The sequence below is a fragment of the Eumetopias jubatus genome, unplaced genomic scaffold (genome assembly GCF_037043125.1).
Source record: "Eumetopias jubatus isolate StellerSeaLion01/CBP00866 unplaced genomic scaffold, mEumJub1_p1.0 scaffold_5, whole genome shotgun sequence".
In the NCBI taxonomy this organism is placed as follows: domain Eukaryota; kingdom Metazoa; phylum Chordata; class Mammalia; order Carnivora; family Otariidae; genus Eumetopias; species Eumetopias jubatus.
This window is the reverse complement of record NW_028274811.1, coordinates 58,264,394-58,285,997: the sequence shown is the minus strand read 5'-3', so window position 1 is coordinate 58,285,997 and position 21,604 is coordinate 58,264,394. Positions and strand designations below refer to the sequence as shown.

At 35.1% G+C, this 21,604-nt stretch overlaps 1 protein-coding gene across 6 annotated transcripts in view; it reads left to right on the top strand.

Annotated features, from left to right (window-relative positions):
- The first annotated feature begins 255 nt into the window (after positions 1–255).
- WDR41 (WD repeat domain 41) overlaps positions 256–21,604 on the top strand; it is a 98,891-nt gene continuing 77,542 nt past the window's right edge. For all 6 annotated transcript variants that reach the window (XR_015768182.1, XR_015768179.1, XR_003611007.2 and 3 more), the window contains exons 1-5: positions 256–593; positions 2,821–2,936; positions 13,851–13,899; positions 15,546–15,677; positions 18,105–18,167. Coding sequence is in view for 1 of the 6 variants with exons in the window: in XM_028114582.2 (XP_027970383.1) it covers positions 543–593; positions 2,821–2,936; positions 13,851–13,899; positions 15,546–15,677; positions 18,105–18,167 (411 nt within the window). In the remaining 5 variants the exon portion in view is untranslated. The remainder of the gene's footprint in view (positions 594–2,820; positions 2,937–13,850; positions 13,900–15,545; positions 15,678–18,104; positions 18,168–21,604) is intronic.

Here is a 21,604-nt window from a genome sequence, read left to right as displayed (position 1 = left end):
ATTAGTTCGTATGCAGAATATACTGAAGTACACCTTCTCCAGTCAGTTCTTTAGGAAACTGGTGGGGGGTGGGTGCTAGTTTTCTGGTACCCCAGCCAAGTGAAGGTCAAAAGCCAACCAAAAATGAGGAGTACTATTGGTACTGGTTGTTTTCCGGGCTCCAAGTGCTGTGCTACACATTGTCCACCAGGGGCCGCTGAAGCCACCTAAGCTCAGAGCGCAAAGTAGGGGAGGCCTCCGCGCGTGCTCACTGGGTGCTGCGCGCGCCTCTGAACCTCCTGCGCCACTTTAGATTTCGCCTGCTGTTTTCCTGGTGGCTTCCCCAAACCAAACCTGTGTGGCTGAGTACGGCAGCGCTTTGGGGACAAAAATCTTTCTCTTCCCTGGGCTCGGCCTTGTACTTAATCGTTCCGTGGTTGAATCGGGCGGCAAGTATTTGTGTCTCCATTGCGCTGCTATCCAGGAGGTAGGGGGAGGCTGAGCCCGGCGTTGAGTTCGGGCTGACTGGGGCTTGGGCCCAGCGAGTCGGTGCTGCTGCGCGGATGTTGCGATGGCTGATCGGGGGAGGCCGAGAACCTCAGGGACTGGCGGAGGTAAACACCCAGGCGACCCTGCCTGCCCCCGCAGAGGCCGAGCTTGCCCGAGCGGTGGCTTCGGTCTGAGCCCTGCTCCAGGTCCAGCCGCTGGGGCCCCATGCAGAGGCGGGGCCTGTGGGTTTGGAGGCCGTCGCGGGCGTGTTTGGCGCGCAGGGGAGGGGGGGATTGGCGTGGATGGGGACGCTCTGACTGTAGCTAGTGGGAACTCCTGATTCCCCTAAGACCTCGAGAATTAAATACCCCCTTTTCAAAAGGAGGAAACTGAAGCTGATATGATTCAACAACAGGTTCAACAACTAGTCTTCTCCGTACTTAAACTAGCTTCATTTCAATTATAAAATTATCTGACTTAACTAGGAAGCAAACTTTGACTGCAACTTTCTCGTTTATTAGAATTGGTGTCACTTCCTAACATCAACTGATGCTTGCTCAGGGAATAGAAAATCTATTTCATTATTTATTCAACAACAACAAAATATAAAATTATTTTAAAAAAATAATTTGCTTCAAAGTCAAGAAAATTTTTTTAATTAACTATTTTTGGTAACATAGTCACGCTTTCTTCATGGGCCTGAATAATTGGATTAACTGTAATTTACATTTGAAGTGTTGAGAATAAAATAATTTTAGAATCTTAAAAGGATTGAGGTCTGGAATTTATTTCGATTGCCACCCGAGAATTAGAGTTTGTATTTGGATTCCCTTTTATTTATCATAGGAAATAGTTGTTTTGATTGTTTAAAAAGTTGGGGTTGTAAGTCAGCAGCCTTACTTCTCACTTTTAACTTCCTCATACCTTTGCAGTTGAGGCTTACTGTATTAAAAAAAATATTTCAAATCAGGTTCATTTCAGATAGGCTGAAATCTTAAACATTAGGGAATAGTTGTAGATAATTATATATGTGACATGATAATTCTGTTTTAACCCGATTATTTGATTAATCATATAATTTCATTATCTAATTCTTCCATGCCTGGTGAACTTTCATTTGAGGGAAGTGGTATACAGTTTTCAAATTTCTCACTTTTGCTTTTCTTTTCAGAACCACTGCTAGAAATGAGATGGTATAAAAAGCACCCACTGCTTTGGGGGTGATTTTTTTTGGAGAAAACATTTACGCATGTTAGGTTACACATTTTTCATGTTAAAGTACTTCACTTGTATAACCATTGTGAATTGTACTTTGTCAGAACCAATGATTTTCCTTAATTTATGCGAGAACTGCTTCTAGTTTTAGCAGTATTTCTCTGCTGGGATGATTTTGCCCTTAGGGCATATTTGGCTATGTCTGGAAACATTTTTGATTTTCAGGATGGGGGAGATTAGATTTCTGTTGCATCTAGTATGTGGAAACTAGAGATACTGTTGAATATTCTACACAGAATAGTCCTCAACAGCAAAGAATTACCTGGTCCAAAATCTCAATAATGGCAAGTTTGAGAAATTTATCATGAAATAGTACTGGGTTTGACTATAGAAAGGGGATAGTAAGAGCTACCTTACGGCGGAATAGTTGAGTGAATTATATGCCATGTGTGCTTTGCACAGTGTCTGGCATATGGGCTGTGACCTAATTCTCTGTAAATGTTAGCAATTATCTTTATCAGTATTATTGTCCAAACTTGAATTTATTGAATTTATCAGCTCTGAAAGATTTCATTCCTTCTTTTATTCAGTCAGCAATCATGTATTGAGTGCCTATAATGTTTTGGGCACTGTTTTAATCTGTATTTACCCTTTTGACCTGCAGTTTTGTTTCTGTCAAGTTTTAATTGAGAAACACTCATTCTAAATACTGAATTGGATTGGCCCATTGATTCTTTTAGGTCAGGTTTATTGAGGTATAATTTCTTAATATAAAATTCACCTTTCTGCAAATTTATGGTGACTTAAAAAAACTAAAATTTATGGCAAGGGTGAGATTTTCCCCTCTACTTACATTGTTTTTAGTTAACAAGCTGAAGAATGACGATCTGAGTTTAAGGATATTTAGATCAGTTCTAACATGATGTGGATTTGTAGTAAGAAAAATGTATGTTAAATTGGTAGTTAATTGATATTAGGGGAAATAGTATATAGTATTAGAACATGGTATCTTACAGCTCTTTAAATCTTGTATTCTTAGATGTATACCATGCAGTTTTATTTCAGTATGGTCTTTTATCATAAATCATTTAATCTCTTTCTCTTTTGTTTTTCTTTTCTTTTTTTCCCCAATGCAAGAAATCTCCTTTACAGACAATAGGTGAAGAACAAACCCAGAATCCCTACACTGAACTGCTTGTACTGAAAGCTCATCATGATATTGTACGATTTCTGGTGCAGTTAGATGAATACAGGTAAGAAGCTCTAGTTGTCCAATTGCCTACTGTTTGGAAAGAATTTTTAGGGAATCACATATTTAAAAACAACTTCATAATTAATATCTTTTGTAAAAATTTCAAATCTGATCATTACTAACATTTATTAGAAATCGACATCTGCATCTTGATCAAATATGTGCCAAAGTCATTTTTTGCCCAGAAGTCAGGGTGTCATATCTGGTGACTTGATGGTGATTCTTGTTTGAGGTTTTTTTGTTTTTTGTTGTTAGTGCTTAGAAATGTTTTTTTGTTAGTTTTGAGGAAGGGAATGACTTTAAAATTTGAGTGGGAGTTATGTTAAGGTGAACATAAATTTCAGAAACAAATATAGGGAATGTTTAACTATGAAGTACCTATTAGGAATGTGCTATTTTTAGTGGAAGGTAAGGTAAGTAATCTGAATGTTTTGTTATTGAGGAAATCCTTTTAAAATGTGCATTATTTACTTTCTTGTCAACATGTTCAGTGTTGTGTTTAATTGCAAGTAGAGATGAGGTATGTAGGTCTTAGGACTGTAGATTTAGCTTATTACTGATCTTTATATCTGTTTATTAAGCCCTTATTCAACTAAATGCTTAGTAGCATGTAGCATAAAAACAGTTAATTTTGTAACTGTTTAATATTTATCTTCTCTAGAATCTAAACTTCATGGGGGAGGCATGTTTTTCTTATTCACCATAGTATCCTTAGTACCTGGCACAGTGCCTTACGTGTAGCAGGTAATTAATAGATAGTTCTTGAATGAGTGACTCCCCAGACTATTAAGTGTGCGTGTTGCCTGCCATCCTAACTCCCTAACCCCCTGTTTTCCCTATCAATTTTCCCATTCTCATCTCTAATTTTCTCTTTTACCTTTGATAACCATCTTTTTTTTTTTTTCCACTTTGGACTCCATGGGTGACTACTCTTGTGATTATTCCTAATTCTGATCATCACTTCTAATGTCTATTAACCTTGTTTTCTCTCTGCTTTTTTTCCCTATGTCTTTGGTATTGCTTTTACCATGTGCAGTGCAAGTGTGACACCACCTGGAGTTAGGTCAGATTTTACAGGTTAGGGGCATAGTCCTGCACAGCACTTCCCTCTCCTCAGTCACCAGCTGCAGTCTCCAGGGGTGCCAGGCCACCCCCACTTCTGACCAGCTGGCCCTCAGGTTTGATACTTACTAGAAGCACTGATAGAACTCAGGAAAGCAGTATTCTTAGGATTACAATTTTATAAAGGATACAGTCAGGACTAGCCAAGTGCAGAGATGCTTAGGACCAGGTCTAGGAAGGCCTTAAATGCAAAGCTTCTGTGTCCTTAGAATATGTCACCCTTTCAGCACATCAGTGTGTATTACCATCAAGGAACCTCACTCAAGCTCTGGGTATCCAGAGTTTTTATTGGGGTTCATTACTAGGAATGATTGAGTCATTTGCCACCCGATTGAACTCAATTTCCATCCCTTCTCTCCCTGCCCTGTCCTCACACTCCAATGCCAGGTTGAGAAGTCAGGCTAATATCTGTGGCTCAAAGCACAACCCTCTAATTACGTGGTTCATATTTCCTACATGGCCAGACCCTATCCTTAGATTGTCTAGAGGGCCCACCCTGAATCATTTCGGGGTCTGGAGAGCCCAGCTCCATTCTAGAAACCAGGGACACAATCCAGCCAAATTATTTTACAACAATATGTTCCTCAGCTTTTGCTCGAGAAGATTCGTTTCTTATATATATTACTAGCCTATCAACATTGTTTTGTTGTGATATGAGCCAGCCAAATAATAACATGTAAACAATAGTATAATAATCTTCAGACTTTTTGGTAGTATTCATTGTTGATATGTTCTGAGACATTGTTTATTTAGCCAGCCAGTCAGATCTTTGAAACTAAACATTTCTGGAAATATAGGATATTTGGACAGCTAGAGTTTTTTGTTATTTTACCATATTAAGTTGCTAGGTAGGTTTTAAAAAACCCAAATGATTTCTTAGGCCATAATCACTAATATTTGGGTCTTAAGGAATCCTCAGATCATGTTGTCTGAGAAAGTTAAATAAAAAATATACAATGTACTTTCAGGATGCAATCTTTAAATTTTTATATAAAATAAGTGTTAAGATTCCATTTTCGTTGTTATTCATCCTGTGAAATGTCCTGTTGGCTCTTATTACATAGAAGAATCTGCAGAAAAGCCTATCTCGTAGAATAATGATAATTGTGCAAATGCTGATATTTGATTACATGTTCCCCACAGTAATGCTCCTGTATAAATCAGTTGTTTAATGAGGTAGTAAATGTTCTGTAAACAGTAAAAAATTATAGACAAATACATCAGTTCTCTATTGCTCTCTCAAATACCACCCCAAGCTTAGCAGTTTCAAACAACCTGCTATTTACTTAACTCACTAACTGCAGGTAGCTACTGAGGGAGGCTCAGCTGGGTGGGGTATTTTTTTTTTCCATCTGTGCCCAGATCAGCTGATCTTGTTTAGGATTACTTAATGCATGTATGGTCAACAGGTAAATTGGCTGGGCTGGATGGTTCATATTGGCCTCAGCTGGGATGACTGGGCTTTCTCTCTGTATGGTTGCTCAAGTGCTTGTGCACATAGTGATCATGGAGTTCTGATATGAGCGAAAGGGCGAGCCCTGATGTAAAACTCTTCCCAAGACTCTCTATCATGTTTGCTGCTCTTTCATTAGCCAGAGTGAGTCAGGAGCTTGCACAGATTCAGTACCTGGATAAATAAACTCTACCTCTGGAGGGGAGAAGCGACTAAGTCCTGTTGCTAATGCTGGTGGACACAGGAAGGGAGGATAATTTGTGGCCATGTTTGTTACCGATCACACGGAATCTGAATGCCTCGAAATAGATGAAAAACCTACATTTTGGCTTTTCCAATAAAGTGAAGTTTTTACTACATGAGTCACATTTAATTCTTTGTGCTCAAGTCGTTGCTGTGTCAAAATTTACATCTAGTTAGATACAAGGTTTTCCTGTCAGTGAAAGACCTATAGAAGTTTCAATGTATGTTTGTTTTAAAAAATTTAATTCTGCCCTGAAAAACCCTGAAGGAGTCACTACTGGTAAGGAAGATATAAGAAATCTACAAACTATATAAATACTTACTTAAATAGAATTAAAAGCATGGCATTTTCATTCTTAATTTAGTAGTTTAGATAATTTAGAATTATCTTTACCATTGCTAATGTACATTATTTGTGTATGGTCACATTAGAGAAATATATATTATACTTTTTATGTTTTTATTTAATTTTTGTGGACCTTACTACATTCTGGTTTTTTGGTCAGCTGTTGTAATCCAGGTTTCACGCTTCAGGTCTTTAGATAATATCATTTTATTGAGAATTTTGCAGAAGGATTTTCTTGTTTTCTTGGCAGCTCAGCTAAAATCAGTGAGTGGAAAATTTTCACAGATTGGTTTTTGAAGATACAAAATAAATCCTGTATAACCTAACAGACAGCTGCCTTTTCTTTTCTTCTTTAGTGTTTTTTGAACATGAAGTGAGGGTCATATTGATTGGGAGATCACTAGAGAAGGCTAAGCCTCAGCAAGAGTCTTCCAAAAAATGGACTGTGCTAAAATTGCATGTAATACTCTAGCATTTGACACATTAAACTAAATGGAGTTCATAACACATTTTAAGAATACTTTTCTTTGTTGCTTATTTGACCATTCCTTGCTCCTCCAGGAAACAGACAAGGTTATGTAGGATGGTGATCATGACTGGAAAAAAATTAGGTGACCCATGAAATGCCAGACTGGAGAACAGAATGTGCCCCTAGGATAGCTGGTCCAGCTGTACATTTACAAGACACTAAACAAACTCATCCAGTTGGATAATTCACTAACAACAAACATTATGTTATATCTTTAAGGAAGTATTCTTTTTTTTTTTTTTTTAAGATTTTATTTATTTGACAGAGAGAGAGCACAAGCAGGGGAAGCAGTAGGCAGAGGGAGAGGGAGAAGCGGGCTCCCCACTGAACAGAGAGCCCAATGCAGGGCTCGATCCCAGTACCCTGGGATCATGACCTGAGCTGAAGGCAGCTGCTTAACTGACTGAGCCACCCAGGCACCCTATTTAAGGAAATATTCTTAAGCTAAAATTATCTTTCTCATTGACATTCGGAGAATAGAAATCAGTAGTCAAGGTGATTTAGACCCTTTTCATACCTGAGTTCCCTGCAAAGCAGATAGGAAAATGGAATTAAACACACAAGTGGTTTATTAGAAACATCAATGAAAGGAAAAGGGAGGAAGCAGGATTAGACAAGGGGAGCTATCTCAGACTGTGGTGTAGATCTGACAGTCTCTCTAGGCCCAGTGGGGAACTCTGGAGGAAAGAATGCTCTTTAGAGGAATTCTGTGTTGGATAGAAACAAATGGGACTTTTAACCCTGCCTTGCTTAGTCACTGGCTGAGGGTCATCCAGGAACGTACTTAATTTCCTTTGGCTGGGAGCCAACTGAGATGGTTATGACTTTGGCTTGAAAGCCTGAAAGTGAACAGCTGGAGGCAGGTAACCACATTCTTTTTTTTTTTTTTTTTAAGATTTTATTTATTTTTTGACAGCGAGAGAGGGAACACAAGTGGGGAGAGGGAGAAGCAGACTCCCGCCAGAGCAGGGAGTCCGATGTGGGACTCGATCCCAGGACCCTGAGGATCCTGACCTGAGCCGAAGGCAGATGCTTAACGACTGAGCCACCCAGGCGCCCGGTAACCACATTCTTGAGAGCTGGGCAGCTTCGTCTCTTGAACGACTATCTGCAAGATGTATATTGCCTTTCCTATACAAACTGTATCTTGGGATCAGTAATAATCAATGAGAGGAAATTTCTCTTTATAGAAGAATTAAAGCTATTCCTAGCTTTAATTGGAATAATGTAATTTTGCAACCTCTGATAACAAATTTAGACAGTTTATTGATGGTTGTTAATATCACATGCTCATAAAAGACTACCAGAAATTACATTTCCTGTTGGAGTATGCGAACTCCCCATGAAATGGCCCTACCAAAAAGTCAAATTTAAATCTGATTAAGCCTCTAGATCTGTCAATTTACTGGAAATACAGGGGACAGAGGTGCATGTTGAATGACCACAGAGGAAGGAAGCTAGCAAAATCCAGACTGAGAACTCTATGACATAAATATTTAATTGCAAGGAGAAAAATAGGAAGAAGGAATCAGTAGAATAGAAGAGACTTCAGAGATACATCAACCACTGCAATTATGAACTTTATTTAGATCCTGCTTCTCATAAACTTAAAAAAAATCAGACAGGGAAATTTGATCCTTGAGTATGTGGTGACATTAAGAAATTAAATGGTAACTTTAGTTCTGATGTAAAGGAGTTCTAGAAGATACATATTGAAATATTGTCTGATGAAATGTAGTTACTGGATTTGCTTCAAAATAATCTGCAGGGCGGGGTTTGGGTGTGTATACAGATGAAACCATATTGGCAATGAGTTGATAATTATTGAAGAGAGATGAGGAGTACCTGGGATTTTTGTTATGCTGTTTATACTTGGATGTATGTTTATGTTATCCATAATGAAAAATTGAAGAATGATATATATTTGATAGAGAGGAAATAAAAATGCCAATTTAAAAGGTATTTTTGTTTCAGAATAAAACTTTTTCTTAGATATTATGTGCAAGAATCATAAAAACTTAAAACATAAAAACTAATAACTGGCAAAAAGCTGGGTTAAACGATGTTGGCTTTGATATATAACCCTAGTGGGATTTCTGATACTTCATCTTGTGTTAGGTAGCCTTATTCACCCAAATCACTGGTATGCACCTGGACATCTGCAAGCCTCCCACTCAGATGTAGGCTTCCCTGAAAAATAAGAGCAAAGCACAGTGTTTCCCCTATAGAAACAGATAAATCCTCAGAGAAAACCCTGCAGGGTCCTAACTGAGCATGCTCAGTTCATTCTCATACACTCATTTATTTGACCAGCCAGGCAGAGAGAGGCCAGGGATGTTTCTCTAGTAGTAGAAATTCTTTCGCAGAAGTTTGAGCTCAAGGAATGGAGGTTTCCCCTGATAGAAGTCCTAGGGAGTTTTGGGTTTCTAATATTTGTAAACTTTGATGTAGTTTAGCTTTCTGTTTGTGATTTGGGGAGGGAAGAATTTATGAAGGGTTTACCTCTCCTAATGACCATGAAAACTATGTGTATGTGTGTGAGCTAAAAAAAGGACCTTAGACATTGAGATATTAGAGGTATGTTAATCTATGCATTTTTCTTAAAAAAAAAGTTTGATGTTCCAGTAAATCTATTGAAAGGATCATTGACATCAATGTGTATGGCTCATGAAAACGCTTTCAGGTTCCCTTCCGCTTCTCTTACAAGTTTCCACATACTTCTCTGATTTTCTTCAAGTAGTTCAAGCATACCAGATAAGTAAAAATCTATTTTAAATGGAAGTTTTCTATCTTTTCAGTTTGGTTGGGTTTTTGGTATTGTACCATTTTTCATTTCTATTTTATTGTAAAAAATATATACTATTTTAGTTGCCTCGTGCAACTAAAGTACTTGTGGATTAGGTGAGGAGTTAACCACAGGATTTTTTATTTTGCCATAATAATATTCTCTTTTTATTTTTCCAGTGCTTTATGGTAGATATTGAATACAGGAAGTTTTATGGACTGTACCTTTCATTATGTCCTCTAAGGTTATATTTGAATCTGTAGCACCTTTGACCTAATTGAAATAAATTCAAATGAATAAGAACTATTAAATAAGCCCTTAAGTAATAGACATAGAAATTACTTGTGAAAATATTTTGTGTTATACAAATCTTTGTGAAGTTTTGCTGTACTTTTCAGTTCACAGTTGGCAAGAATGAGAGTACTTTCTCTGAGATGTTCAAAGGGAAGGTGTTTAAAAGGAATGACTTCTATAGATTGAAAGGAGTACAAATGAGAATTCTCAATGGATTCATGATCTGGACCCTATAGCATTACTTAGTAATGTAGACTGAGTTCTTTAAGGGCAAGAACTAGTCTACTGATCTTTACATTCAGTATCAAATATATATTATCATATATACATATAGTTAAATTTAATGCTTAATATATAGTTAGTGTTTAATATTTCTTGAATGAATGAGTGAATCATCAACTCTCATGATAAGTTTAGTTCTCATAATTAGGGTAGGAGAGGATGGAACATTCTAGAAGCTCTGCTATAGGTCTTCATTAAATCATGTTTCACCTTGTTAAACTTCTTTTCATGCATATAGTTTTTGCTGGGTCATTTATTTATTTATTTTTAAAAGAGTTTATTTATTTGACAGACAGCTAGAAAGGGAACATAAGCAGGGGGAGCAGGAGAGGGAGAAGCAGGCTCCTGGCTGAGCAGGGAGCCCGATGCGGGGCTCGATCCCAGGACTCCGGGATCATGACCTGAGCTGAAGGCAGACACTTAACGACTGAGCCACCCAGCTGCCCCTTGTTGGGTCATTTAATCATATACTCTCAATGAGTGTTTTTGAAGACATGGTTTCAAGTGGAAAGATATATATAAGTATGGGACAGCAACATGAAAAGAAAAGGAATTTATGTGTGTGGTGGGTTTCTGAGTTTTAAGTTTTTTTTTATTTTAATATTTGTTTTGACAGTATATTCATATGTTAATGATAAAAGGAAAAATGAGGTTACTTTAATACACTTAATGATTACCTATTTTACAGAGCCCTTGCAACACTTAAATGTTTGCTTATTCATTAATTTATTCATTGAAAAAGCATTTCTTTGGTGCCTTAAACCTCCTAGAGATAATCAGAGATTTGTTGGACTCGAAAATGCCAATCATAAACACCAATAAATATGGCAGTTACTATATTTCATTGATTCTAAGAAGCCTGTTTTTTTCCCTATTTTAAGATCTCTGAAATTTGGAGATATTATAAAATTGTTAGTGTCTTTCAGTTATAATTGGCAGTATAGAATGTCTTATACTTGATATCTTAAAGTTGATGAAATACATTTCTAAACAGTCGCTGAATTTTGACATCTTGAAGCAAGATCCACATGTAATTGATCTTGACATTTCCCTGTCACCTTGCATGAATCTCACTAAATACATTTTGTACTAATCGGTAAGGAGTGTTTCTCTTAAAATCTTAGCTATAGACTTGAATCTTTGGATTCTGTGAGTTTAGAATGTTTTAAAAAGTTACTACATGTAATTTTAATGCAGTACAGCCACAATTCTTCCTTCCATTGAATAGTTTAAACCTTACTGGCATTTTAATTACTCCTTTTTATAGTTCATGACTTCTTTTAGCAATTACAATGTATCTTACTATTAGGAATTCTTGGGTTGAATTGTCATTTCTGATTTGCAGATGGCTGAAGTGTGTGCTTGACTGACTAGGATGAACTGATTATAGTTTAAGATAAACTGATAAAGTGTAGCTAGTTTTCAATTATCCATCCTAATAGCGTGGATAATTGTAATTTGCAAATGATCTCCCAACCCTTTATTCGTTATTTTATGGGTGATACTAATATGTAGCAAAGTTATATTGGTTTGCTTCATGTTTTCTCTTTAGAGGAGGTAATAACAAATACTGAAATGGCAAAAAAAGAAAAAGGCAGCAATAGAGAATATATAAGAAAATTGAAAGGCCCGAATATCCACCAACTGGGTAATTGACCTCTGAGCAATAAAAAATTGGCTGTGATTTCATGCATTACATTGAGCATTGTTTAGATTTAACTTTTGTTCACTACTGATTGAATTAAAGTTTGAGGTGAAATGCTCTATATCTCATTTCTAAACTCTCAACTGTTCAATCGTCTCTCATTGTAAACTCATGAGATTCAGACATGATAAAACAATAATGAGAAGTTAAAAATCAGGGTTAGAAAAAAGTATGTATTTTAAACCTGCAGTCTTCTAGAAAGGAGAAAAGCAATTATAAGAGTTTCAAGAATCAATAGAAATTGATGTTTTATACCAAAGAAAACTTAAGACCTTGAGTCCTGCCTCCCCACCATCACTATACAAATAAAAAGAAATCAATAGGCCTAGAAACATAAGCTATTAAAGATTGACGTTCAGCAACTGTTTTTGATACTTAGGCATTGTTTCGTATTCTGATTCAGAAAAATGTATGTTTTAAAATAAGAAATTGTGTTTTTAATTTAAAAATGTTTTCTTTTTAATCTCCAGATTTTTTATATACTTCATTTTGAAATAATAAATGTTAGGCATGGATTTAAAAAATAATTCTGCATGTGATTTCTTATTAGCTACCTAGGAAGTTCTAAAGGTCCTTCCATTAAAAAAGATATATAGTTCTATATTAAAAAATTGTTAACAGACTTTGGTGAGGATGTATTTAACTAATTTCCCATCTCCTGAGTAATCTCTTAGCTCCTATAGTAGGAAATATAATTGAAGGATTTAGAAATGAATACTGAAATGAGTATGGGAATTGTCAGAGCCAGTGAAGACAACAGTTACTTGTGGGACTCCGAAACTGAGCATGAGATATTAGAACTTGAAGCTCAGTTTAGAGTTTTAAGGAAATGGCTGAAGTAGTGAGATTTTATGGATCTCATATAGTGGTAAAATTTGTTAGAATTTCCTGATACTCTCAGTAACAAAGTAACTTTTGTGTCTTAGTGTATCAGTTCCCCAGTGATAGACCTGTATGGCTAACAATGTTTCCTGTAATGAAGACAAGGCATACCCAGATTTTGTGAAACCCACTAACAGTCTTGCAAGGAAGAACACATTTTTAAAATGTCACAGCTCCCAGTGGATTATCATTATTAATGTTTTTTTTTAAATTATTATTATTAATGGTTGTTAACTATAAGGGGCCAGTTATGCACAGTTCATAGCTGGCTTTCTATAATACCACTTCTTTCCTTTTCAAAAAACAAACCTTGAATTTAGGTGAATGAAAGTGATATGGGAACAACTTTGGATCAATTTTGATTCATTAAAGAATCATTTACAAACTTATATACTACATTATTAATAAATTACTTGACATGCTTATGGTGTGATTTTATACCACATGTTGGGACATTGCTTGAGAACAGTGCTTTCTTGATACTGTAATGCATTCGCTATGATGAGTAATCGTGTACAACAAATTATTTTTCTTGGCATTCTTTGTATCATGGATATCTTCTACTCTACAAAATGTATATGATTGTTCCTTTATGTATAGTGAATGGGAAGTAAAGAGGAGGGAGAAGCTATAACTGAGTTCATCACAGCTCTTTTCTCATGGCAGGAAATAAACTTCCCTTTACCTTTTTGCATTTCAAACATTTTCACTAAAAAACAAACAAAACAAAAACCCTCAAAAAACCTCAAAGCTTCTAAACTAAGAACACAGTATTTACATGAAAAGACTAAGAGCCAGGTGGAGCAAAGGAGAGATCTTGGCTTTAAATAGTAAAGTTAAAATATCTTTACAGAGAAAATAATAGAAATAATGAACTTATCTAGAGACATGATTCCTTTGTTCCACTCTTGGAATATCACTTCCTATCAGTGAAGCTCTTCCTCAGTTTGGTTTCATATCACCTGTCAGGGTTTAATCATATTTTTAAAGCCAGGAAGGACTTTAAAGATTATTTATAGGTCTCCCTCTTTCTTACAGTTTTAGCAGTTGATTCATTGTAATGCTGTGAATGGCTTTATTTATCTTTGGACCTCAGTACCTGGCATAAAACCTAGAAGGTAGTCCATGATTATTTGTTGAATTAGCTTAACTTAATCAGCCTTAATGTTAGTCAAAATACCATTAATAAATTCTGATAGTTCTTAGAAATTTTAGCATATAAATGTCACCAGAAATTTCTTTTCTTTTTTTTTTTAACCTTTTTCTGTATCCAGATTTGCGTCTGCTGGTGATGACGGAATTGTAGTTGTGTGGAATGCCCAGGTGTGTATTAATTCTATGTGAATTGTGTAATAAAGACATGACTGTATAGTTGAGTTTGCATTCATAAACATTATTTGGGTATATACCTGCATATAAGTATACTGAAACTAATTAATACTTGGAAAAGGCTACTTAGGATGAATCCATTTAAAATGGGGGGCCAATATTTCATAATAGAGAAAGTTTTAATCTTACTGAACAAAATTTAAGTTATCAGCAACTATGTGCTGACTCTGAAAATGAATCAAGTGTTGATTTATTTTTGTGGGAGTTAGAATATTTATTTCAAACTTGTACGATAGCATAATGTAATAGTCTTCTCATGTTTGACTTTAATAGGAATGTAATAAAAGGCTAATTTTTTTTCAAAAATATTTAAGGCTTCACCAAATTTTTTTTTAAAGATTTTTTTTAAAGATTTTATTTATTTATTTGAGAGAGAGAGAATGAGAGATAGAAAGCACGAGAGGGAAGAGGGTCAGAGGGAGAAGCAGACTCCCTGCTGAGCAGGAAGCCCAATGTGGCACGATCCCAGGACTCCAGGATCATGACCTGAGCCAAAGGCAGTCGCTTAACCAACTGAGCCACCCAGGCGCCCTCACCAAATTTTTAAGGCTGATCTTTTGATATTCAAATTATTCTCCTTTGAAACATTTATCTTCTCACTGTTACTTGGATTGTTATCTGGGCTGACTCTTTCAGATCCTCATTTCTCAGTGGCTTTGACAGTGATTAAAGCAGTTATTTAACATTATGTTCACCATGTTCATGAAATCCTGCAACCTTGGAAGGATTTGCAACTTATGTTACATTTACATTGGATTTTTTGTGTTTACTACTTGGGAAAGTCAGTGAGAGACTGATAGCTGAAGACACTGGATAGATAGGAATGAATAGCTGTTGATGTTAGAGATGGAGTGGAGACTGACTTTATGAATGGTTGAACTACTACTCTTGGATGTGTACAGTATATGTATTGTGTTGTTATGCTAACTTTTATTTCCTTCAACAATATTTTAACTTTGGAGATTAGATAACAAATACTTGGATAATGAGAACTCCATATATTTTTTCCTACAGATTAGTTACTGATTTTTTTATGCTTAATTTATACAGTTCTTAAAACCATACGGTGTGGTTTTAAGAATATCCCTGTAGGAGTAAATCGGAGGGGGAGACGAACCATGAGAGACGATGGACTCTGAAAAACAAATTGAGGGTTCTGGAGGGGAGGGGGGTGGGGGGATGGGTTAGCCTTGTGATGGGTATTAAAGAGGGCACATTCTGCATGGAGCACTGGGTGTTATGCACAATGCCTCATGGAACACTACATCAAAAACTAATGACGTAATGTATGGTGATTAATGTAACAATAAAAAAATTTAAAGAAAAAAGAATAGCCCTTTAAATTTTCATGTAAAACTATGCTAAAAATTGGTATTTTCTATTAGAAAATAATTATTTATGGCTACTCTTTCAGTACCTGTTTAGATTCTATTTGATTGCTTAAAGTTAAGTTATAACATCTAAGTAATTAAAAATGGAATTATGTTATTTTCTACACGATGATTCTTCTAAATGTCATTTAAGATTATTTAAGTTATAAATATGATGTAAGCCTATTGAAATTTTTATTGGTATTTCAGACAGGAGAAAAACTTCTGGAACTTAATGGACACACTCAAAAGATAACAGCTCTTATTACATTTCCTTCCTTGGAAGCTTGTGAAGAAAAAAACCAACTGATCTTGACAACCTCTGCTGATAGAACAGTTATTATATCCTTAAATCTGGAAGAAAGTGAAATAGCTATAGTGACCCAAGGGACCAGTACATACATTATTAGATTTTAGCCTTTGGGGGCTTGTCTGTACATTCATTTTAGCAAAAATGATTTTGCTCTAACCTTCATAATACACCTCTTAAAAGTATTAGGCATCTGAAAAGTGTTAGACTGGAAATAGGTTAAAGGCTTATTATTGATGGAAACCCCATGACTAAAGCTGTTCTTTCCAGAGTTACTATTATATCAAGTTATAGAAAATGGAGAATTTGGGCTTAAAAGTACTTACTTATCTTAGTTTGTAAGATATTTGAAGAAACAAAGATGAGTTAGACTGGAGAATAATTTACATTTTTGTCTGTACAGTATTGTACAGCAAAAGAAATGTAACGGCCCCAACCCATAAGAACCTTCTGAACATCTGAGCTTGGCAGAAAAGTGAATTACCATATGCTTAGTGTTTATTTAGTTTTTAAAAATAATGGTAAAGTTCTCTAGAGAGCACTTACGTGTGCTAGGCATTGTTCTATTTAACATATATTACATATGTTTTTACATATGTTCCGTATTACATATATTAACATGTTTAATTCATATAAGTATTTTTATTCTCATTTCCAGAAAAGAAAAGAGAGGCACAGAGAGGTTAAGTAACTTGCCCTAGGTCATACAGCCACTAGAGGGCAGATGGCAAGCAGTCTGACTGGAGGGTCAGAACTCTGAACCACTGTATATTATTGCCTTCATAAAATACTTCCCTTAAACAAATTCAGCCTTTAATATTTATATGAGGAATTAGATTTGTGAAGCCCTCAGCCAAATACTTAAAGGAAACTGTAATCTTACTTTAAAAAAAAAAAAGGTATCCGAGATTAGCTTTAAATAGTCTGTGCTTATCTGAGAATTCTGTTTAAATAGTTTGAAGTATTAGGAAAGTAAGTTTTGGAGTATGCCCAAAGGGGTAGGTGTTTCCTGGGCTTCTACAGAACCAAGACATACCTTATTATACACTTTATTATTTTTTTAAAGATTTTATTTATTTACTTATTTGAGGGAGAGAGAGAGAGAGCATGTGAGCACATGTAAGCCTTAGCATGGGCGGGGTGTGCAGAGGGAGAGGGAGAAGCAGACTTCCCTGCTGAGCAGGGAGCCCGACCTGGGGCTCAGTCTCAGGACCCTGGGATCATGACCTGAGCTGAAGGCAGATGCTTAACTGACTGAGCCACCCAGGCGCCCCATAACATACTTTAAATGAGTTCATTAGCTCAGGTGATTTCTAGACAGATTGCCAATAGGTGAAAAAATTTCAAGGTAAGATTTACATGTGGTAAACTGTATTTTGTGGTGATGACAGTGTTGCATAAGCAGTATTACATATATTTAAGTCAGAGTAATTTTATTACTACTGTTCCGTTGAGACAAATATTATTTATTTTAGGGCCTAAGCTTTTTGTTTGTTTTCAGTATCAGTATAATCTCCAAAAATAGAATTTAAAATACTTTGTTTTTATTAGACTATTCCTAAGGTACTATAATAATGCTTAGAGGCAAATATTAAATTGCTGTTATAGTATGGAGATGAGTAGTTGAGACAGTATCAGTATGAACTTTACTTTTAAATGATGGTATTGAATCATTTTCTTCATTGAATTTTCTTGTTAAAAATAATTCCAGGCTGCTTGAGCCTCCACTATTAACAAACTTTATTAAATGTTGAAGATAAATTTTTAATTTTAGTCAGGTGATAGTCTTAAGTCTATCCATATACATGGGTGTGTATGTATATATATATTTGTATGCATGTATATAAATGGGTGCACAGACATGCTGTAAAATGTATATGTTATCTTAGGAAATGGGGTGAAAAATTTGAAAATCTTTACCCTTCTTAAGTCAAACTAACCTTGGACACTTAATGGAGGTCCTCTAATTATTTTAAATATGTTTACAAGTAATACACTGTAACTGGCTTCTTTGAATTAGTATAACAGTAGTAAATTCTGCCATGCATGTTGAAGGAGCTTTCAAGTAAGAATTAATGGAGTTGATAGTTTTTTAGTATAAATACTTTATGTTCAATGTTTATTAGGTCATGGTGGACTATTTTGGAGAATAAGTTTGAAATTTAAACATTTGTAATATTTAATGCCCATAAATATTCAGTATTCAGACCATTCATTCTGTTGACGTATAGTTTAATAGTAAAATTTGTCTCGAGCTTATTTTAGATTGTAAGCTTGCTATGCTAAGTTGGTAACTTACTATATGATTTAATTTTAGTAATAGTATAAATGCTAAATATTTTAGCTTTATTTCAAGATTTTTCTACCTGAATGTGTAACATTTATAATTATTAGAAAACTTACCTCCTAATTGAGATTTTAACATTCTGTTTAGAAATTATTTCTTAACAGAAGTTTAGTTATGGGATTGTGATACTGGCAGACAAGTTCGGAAAGTATCCTGCTTCCAGTCTACTGTGAAGGTAAAATCTTAAGCTGTTATTTTACGATAATGTTTTTGTCTCAGAAAAAATGTTTAATAAGTTAGATGAAATTACTTTTGTTGGTTTTAAGTATGATTTCTTCCACACATACCTACAGCCATTTGATTGTAAGACTGGATTTTTGAGTGCTTATATATTAAATGTTAGAATGTTTGAATTTGAATTTAGGTCAAGGGGTGAATATATAACAAAAGGAAAAGGATAGTACCTCGTATGTTTCTTGTAGCTAATTCTAGGGAGAGATGTTACCTGCGGAATGGCTATACCAGTAGCTAGTCTGGGTTTTTTTTTGTACTTTGAATTAAAAACATGGATTTATTTGTCCCTCAATCTATGCTTTTTATAAGGTCATAAAGATGAGACAAATCAATTACTTCATTTCAAAGAAATGTTATATGGCTAATTGGCTACTACTATTAGTTTCATTAATTTTACAAACAAATATTAGTTGGGGCTTATTACATGATAGGAAGTCTGCCCCATGTTGGAGAGGACTTGGTGACTTTGATTCCTACAGAAGAAATCACCTCGGATGTTCTTAGAAAGTGCCACGGTTTTTCAATAATGTCAGCAAGTTTGAGGATAGAGTCTTGTAAAATGTGATGTTTCCTTATTTGTTTTAATTTGTCTTTATATTGGAACTAACACTTTTTTTAATGTAAAAAGAATTGCTGTGTGCCAGTAATCAAGGTATTTGATTTTTTTCCTAAAAAGCAGCATCTGTGGTAGACATCTTGTGCTACCATTGCTATTCTTATTATCAATTTAGTAGAGTTTCCAGGGAAGAAAGTGCCCAGAAATGCTTGTATCCAATTTAACAGTGGACTCTCTTTGAGGAAGTTATTAAAGTATTGATTTGATGAGAATTTCTATGGTTTATTTGATCTGAAAAGATGCTTTTTTAAAATTCCCTAAAAAATATTCTTGCTGTTTGACAGAGGTCGTAAGGTTTCAAATGAAAATACATGAGTGAGGGAATAGAGAATAGGAACAGGAGAAAAAGTTTGGTGTATTTTGGACAAATTCCTTTGGTGAACTGTCTATAGGAGCTGATCATTAAGAGGTATCTTATTCCAGTATGGTGAAAGTACTTTTTAAAGAGGTTTTACTATAATGTTAGTTAGATGTTTGTATTTACTCCTGCTGTGATCATGTTTCACATAAGACATTGTTAAAAATAGCATTTCACTCATTTTATTTCAGTAATTCATTCTTCTTGAAGAGATAATTTATCAAATTCAGATCCCTAATATAAGAAATACTGTTATTCATTTTTTGAGCTAGTAAAGTCTTTATAAGGGTTCGTATTAGCAAGGAAATGGTGAAGTTATGCTTCATAATGCTTATAAAAATAAGCATTTTTATTGCTGTTGAGGTATAAATTGAAGATATTCCTAGAAGAGTTTGACATTATTAATGAAAATTTTATTTTTAGTTTTTAAAGATTTTTTTTATTTGAGAGAGTGAGAGAGAGAGAGAGAGAGCACAAGAGGGGATAGGGTCAGAGGGAGAAGCAGACTCCCCCCCCCCCCCCCCCCCCCACCGAGCAGGGAGCCTGATGCAGGACTCGATCCTGGAACTCTGGGATCATGACCTGAGCTGAAGGCAGTTGCTTAACCAACTGAGCCACCCAGGCACCCATTAATGAAAAATTTAAAATGATTACATGAATTGACCCAGAGATTCTACTTATAGAAAACTCTTTAAAGGAAATAATTTTAAAAAAAGGCAGAGATTTATGAATGGAAATGTCTATTGAAGATATATTTTATAAATGAATGATTGGCAGTATCCTAAATGTCTTACAGGAAAATACTTAAATTGCAGTAGATAGATATGCTAAAAATGGTATTTCAGAGAATTCATAAGGAGTTTGGAAAATTCTAATAAGATGTTAAGTGAGAAAATAAGTATATTATCCTTAACAAAATACTAGCAAGCCAAATCAACAGCATGTAAAGAGGATTATACATCATGACCAAATAAGACTTATTTCAGTTTAACATCTGAAAATCAATAACTGTAATATACCATAGTAAGAATAAAGGACAAAAGCATGATCATCTGAGTAGATGAAGAAAAAGCATTTTACAGACTTCAGCACCCTCTCATGGTAAAAATAGTCAACAAACTAAGAAGAGATGAGAACTTCCTCAGCATAACAAAGGACATTTGTGAAAACCCCAGAGCTAACGTCATATCAATGGTGAAAGACTAACTGGATACTTTTTCCCCTGAGATCAGAAAGAAGACAAGGATGGCACTGTTCAGTGTTATGGGCAATAAAAAAGAAATAAAAGGTGTCCATATTGAAAAGGAAGAAATAAAACTGTATTTACAAGTGACGTGATCTATATACTAAATCTTAAATTCATAGCCAAAACTATTAAAACTAATAAATGAATTTAGCAAGGTTTCAGTACACTATATCAGTATACAAAATTAATTGTATTGCTATACACTAGTAATGAACATCCAAAAATGAAACTAAGAAAAAAAAATTAAGAAAAACTAAGGAAGTGAAATGAATTTACAGTAGCATCCAAAAGAATAAATTTACATAGAAATAAATTTAAAGAAGAAACAAGAGAGTTGCACATGAATAACTACAAAACATTTTTTAAAAGAAACTGAGGAAATGGAAAGTCATTCCATATTCATGGATCAGATTTAATATTGTTAAGATTGCAGCACTAAAAAAAAAAAGAAAAAGATTGCAGCACTACCCAAAATGATCTGCATATTGGACACTGTCTCCACCAAAATCCCAGCAGACATTTTTGCCCCCCAGAAATTGACAAACTGATCCTAAAATTGATATAGAAGTGCACGGGACCCCAGAATAGCTAAAACAGTTTTGAAAATAAAAAGCAAAATTAAAAGATTCAAAGTTCCCAATTTCAAAATTTATTACAAAGCTATAGTAATCAAGACAGTGGTACTGGATAAGGAGGATACACAGATCAGTGAAATATAATTGAGAGTCCAGAAATAAAACCTCACATATTTGATCACTTGAGTTTTGGCAAGGTTGCCAAGACTTTTCCAAAAGAGCAAAAATAGTCTCTTCAACAAATAATGCTGGGTCAACTGGATATCCACATACAAAAAAATGAAATTGGATCACTGCCTCATGTCATATATAAAAATTAATTCAAAATGGATCAAAGATCGTAATAAAAGCTGAAACTGTAAAAACTCTTAGAAGAAATATGGGAGAAAATACTTGTGATCTTGAGTTAGGGATCTTGGATGACACCAAAAATACAGTAACAAAAAAAAAAGTGATAAATTGGATTTCATCAAAATGAAAAGCGTTTAGGAGTGCCTGGGTGGCTCGGATGGTTAAGCGTCTGCCTTCAGCTCAGGTCATGATTCCAGGGTCCTGGGATTAAGCCCCACATCGGGCTCCTGGC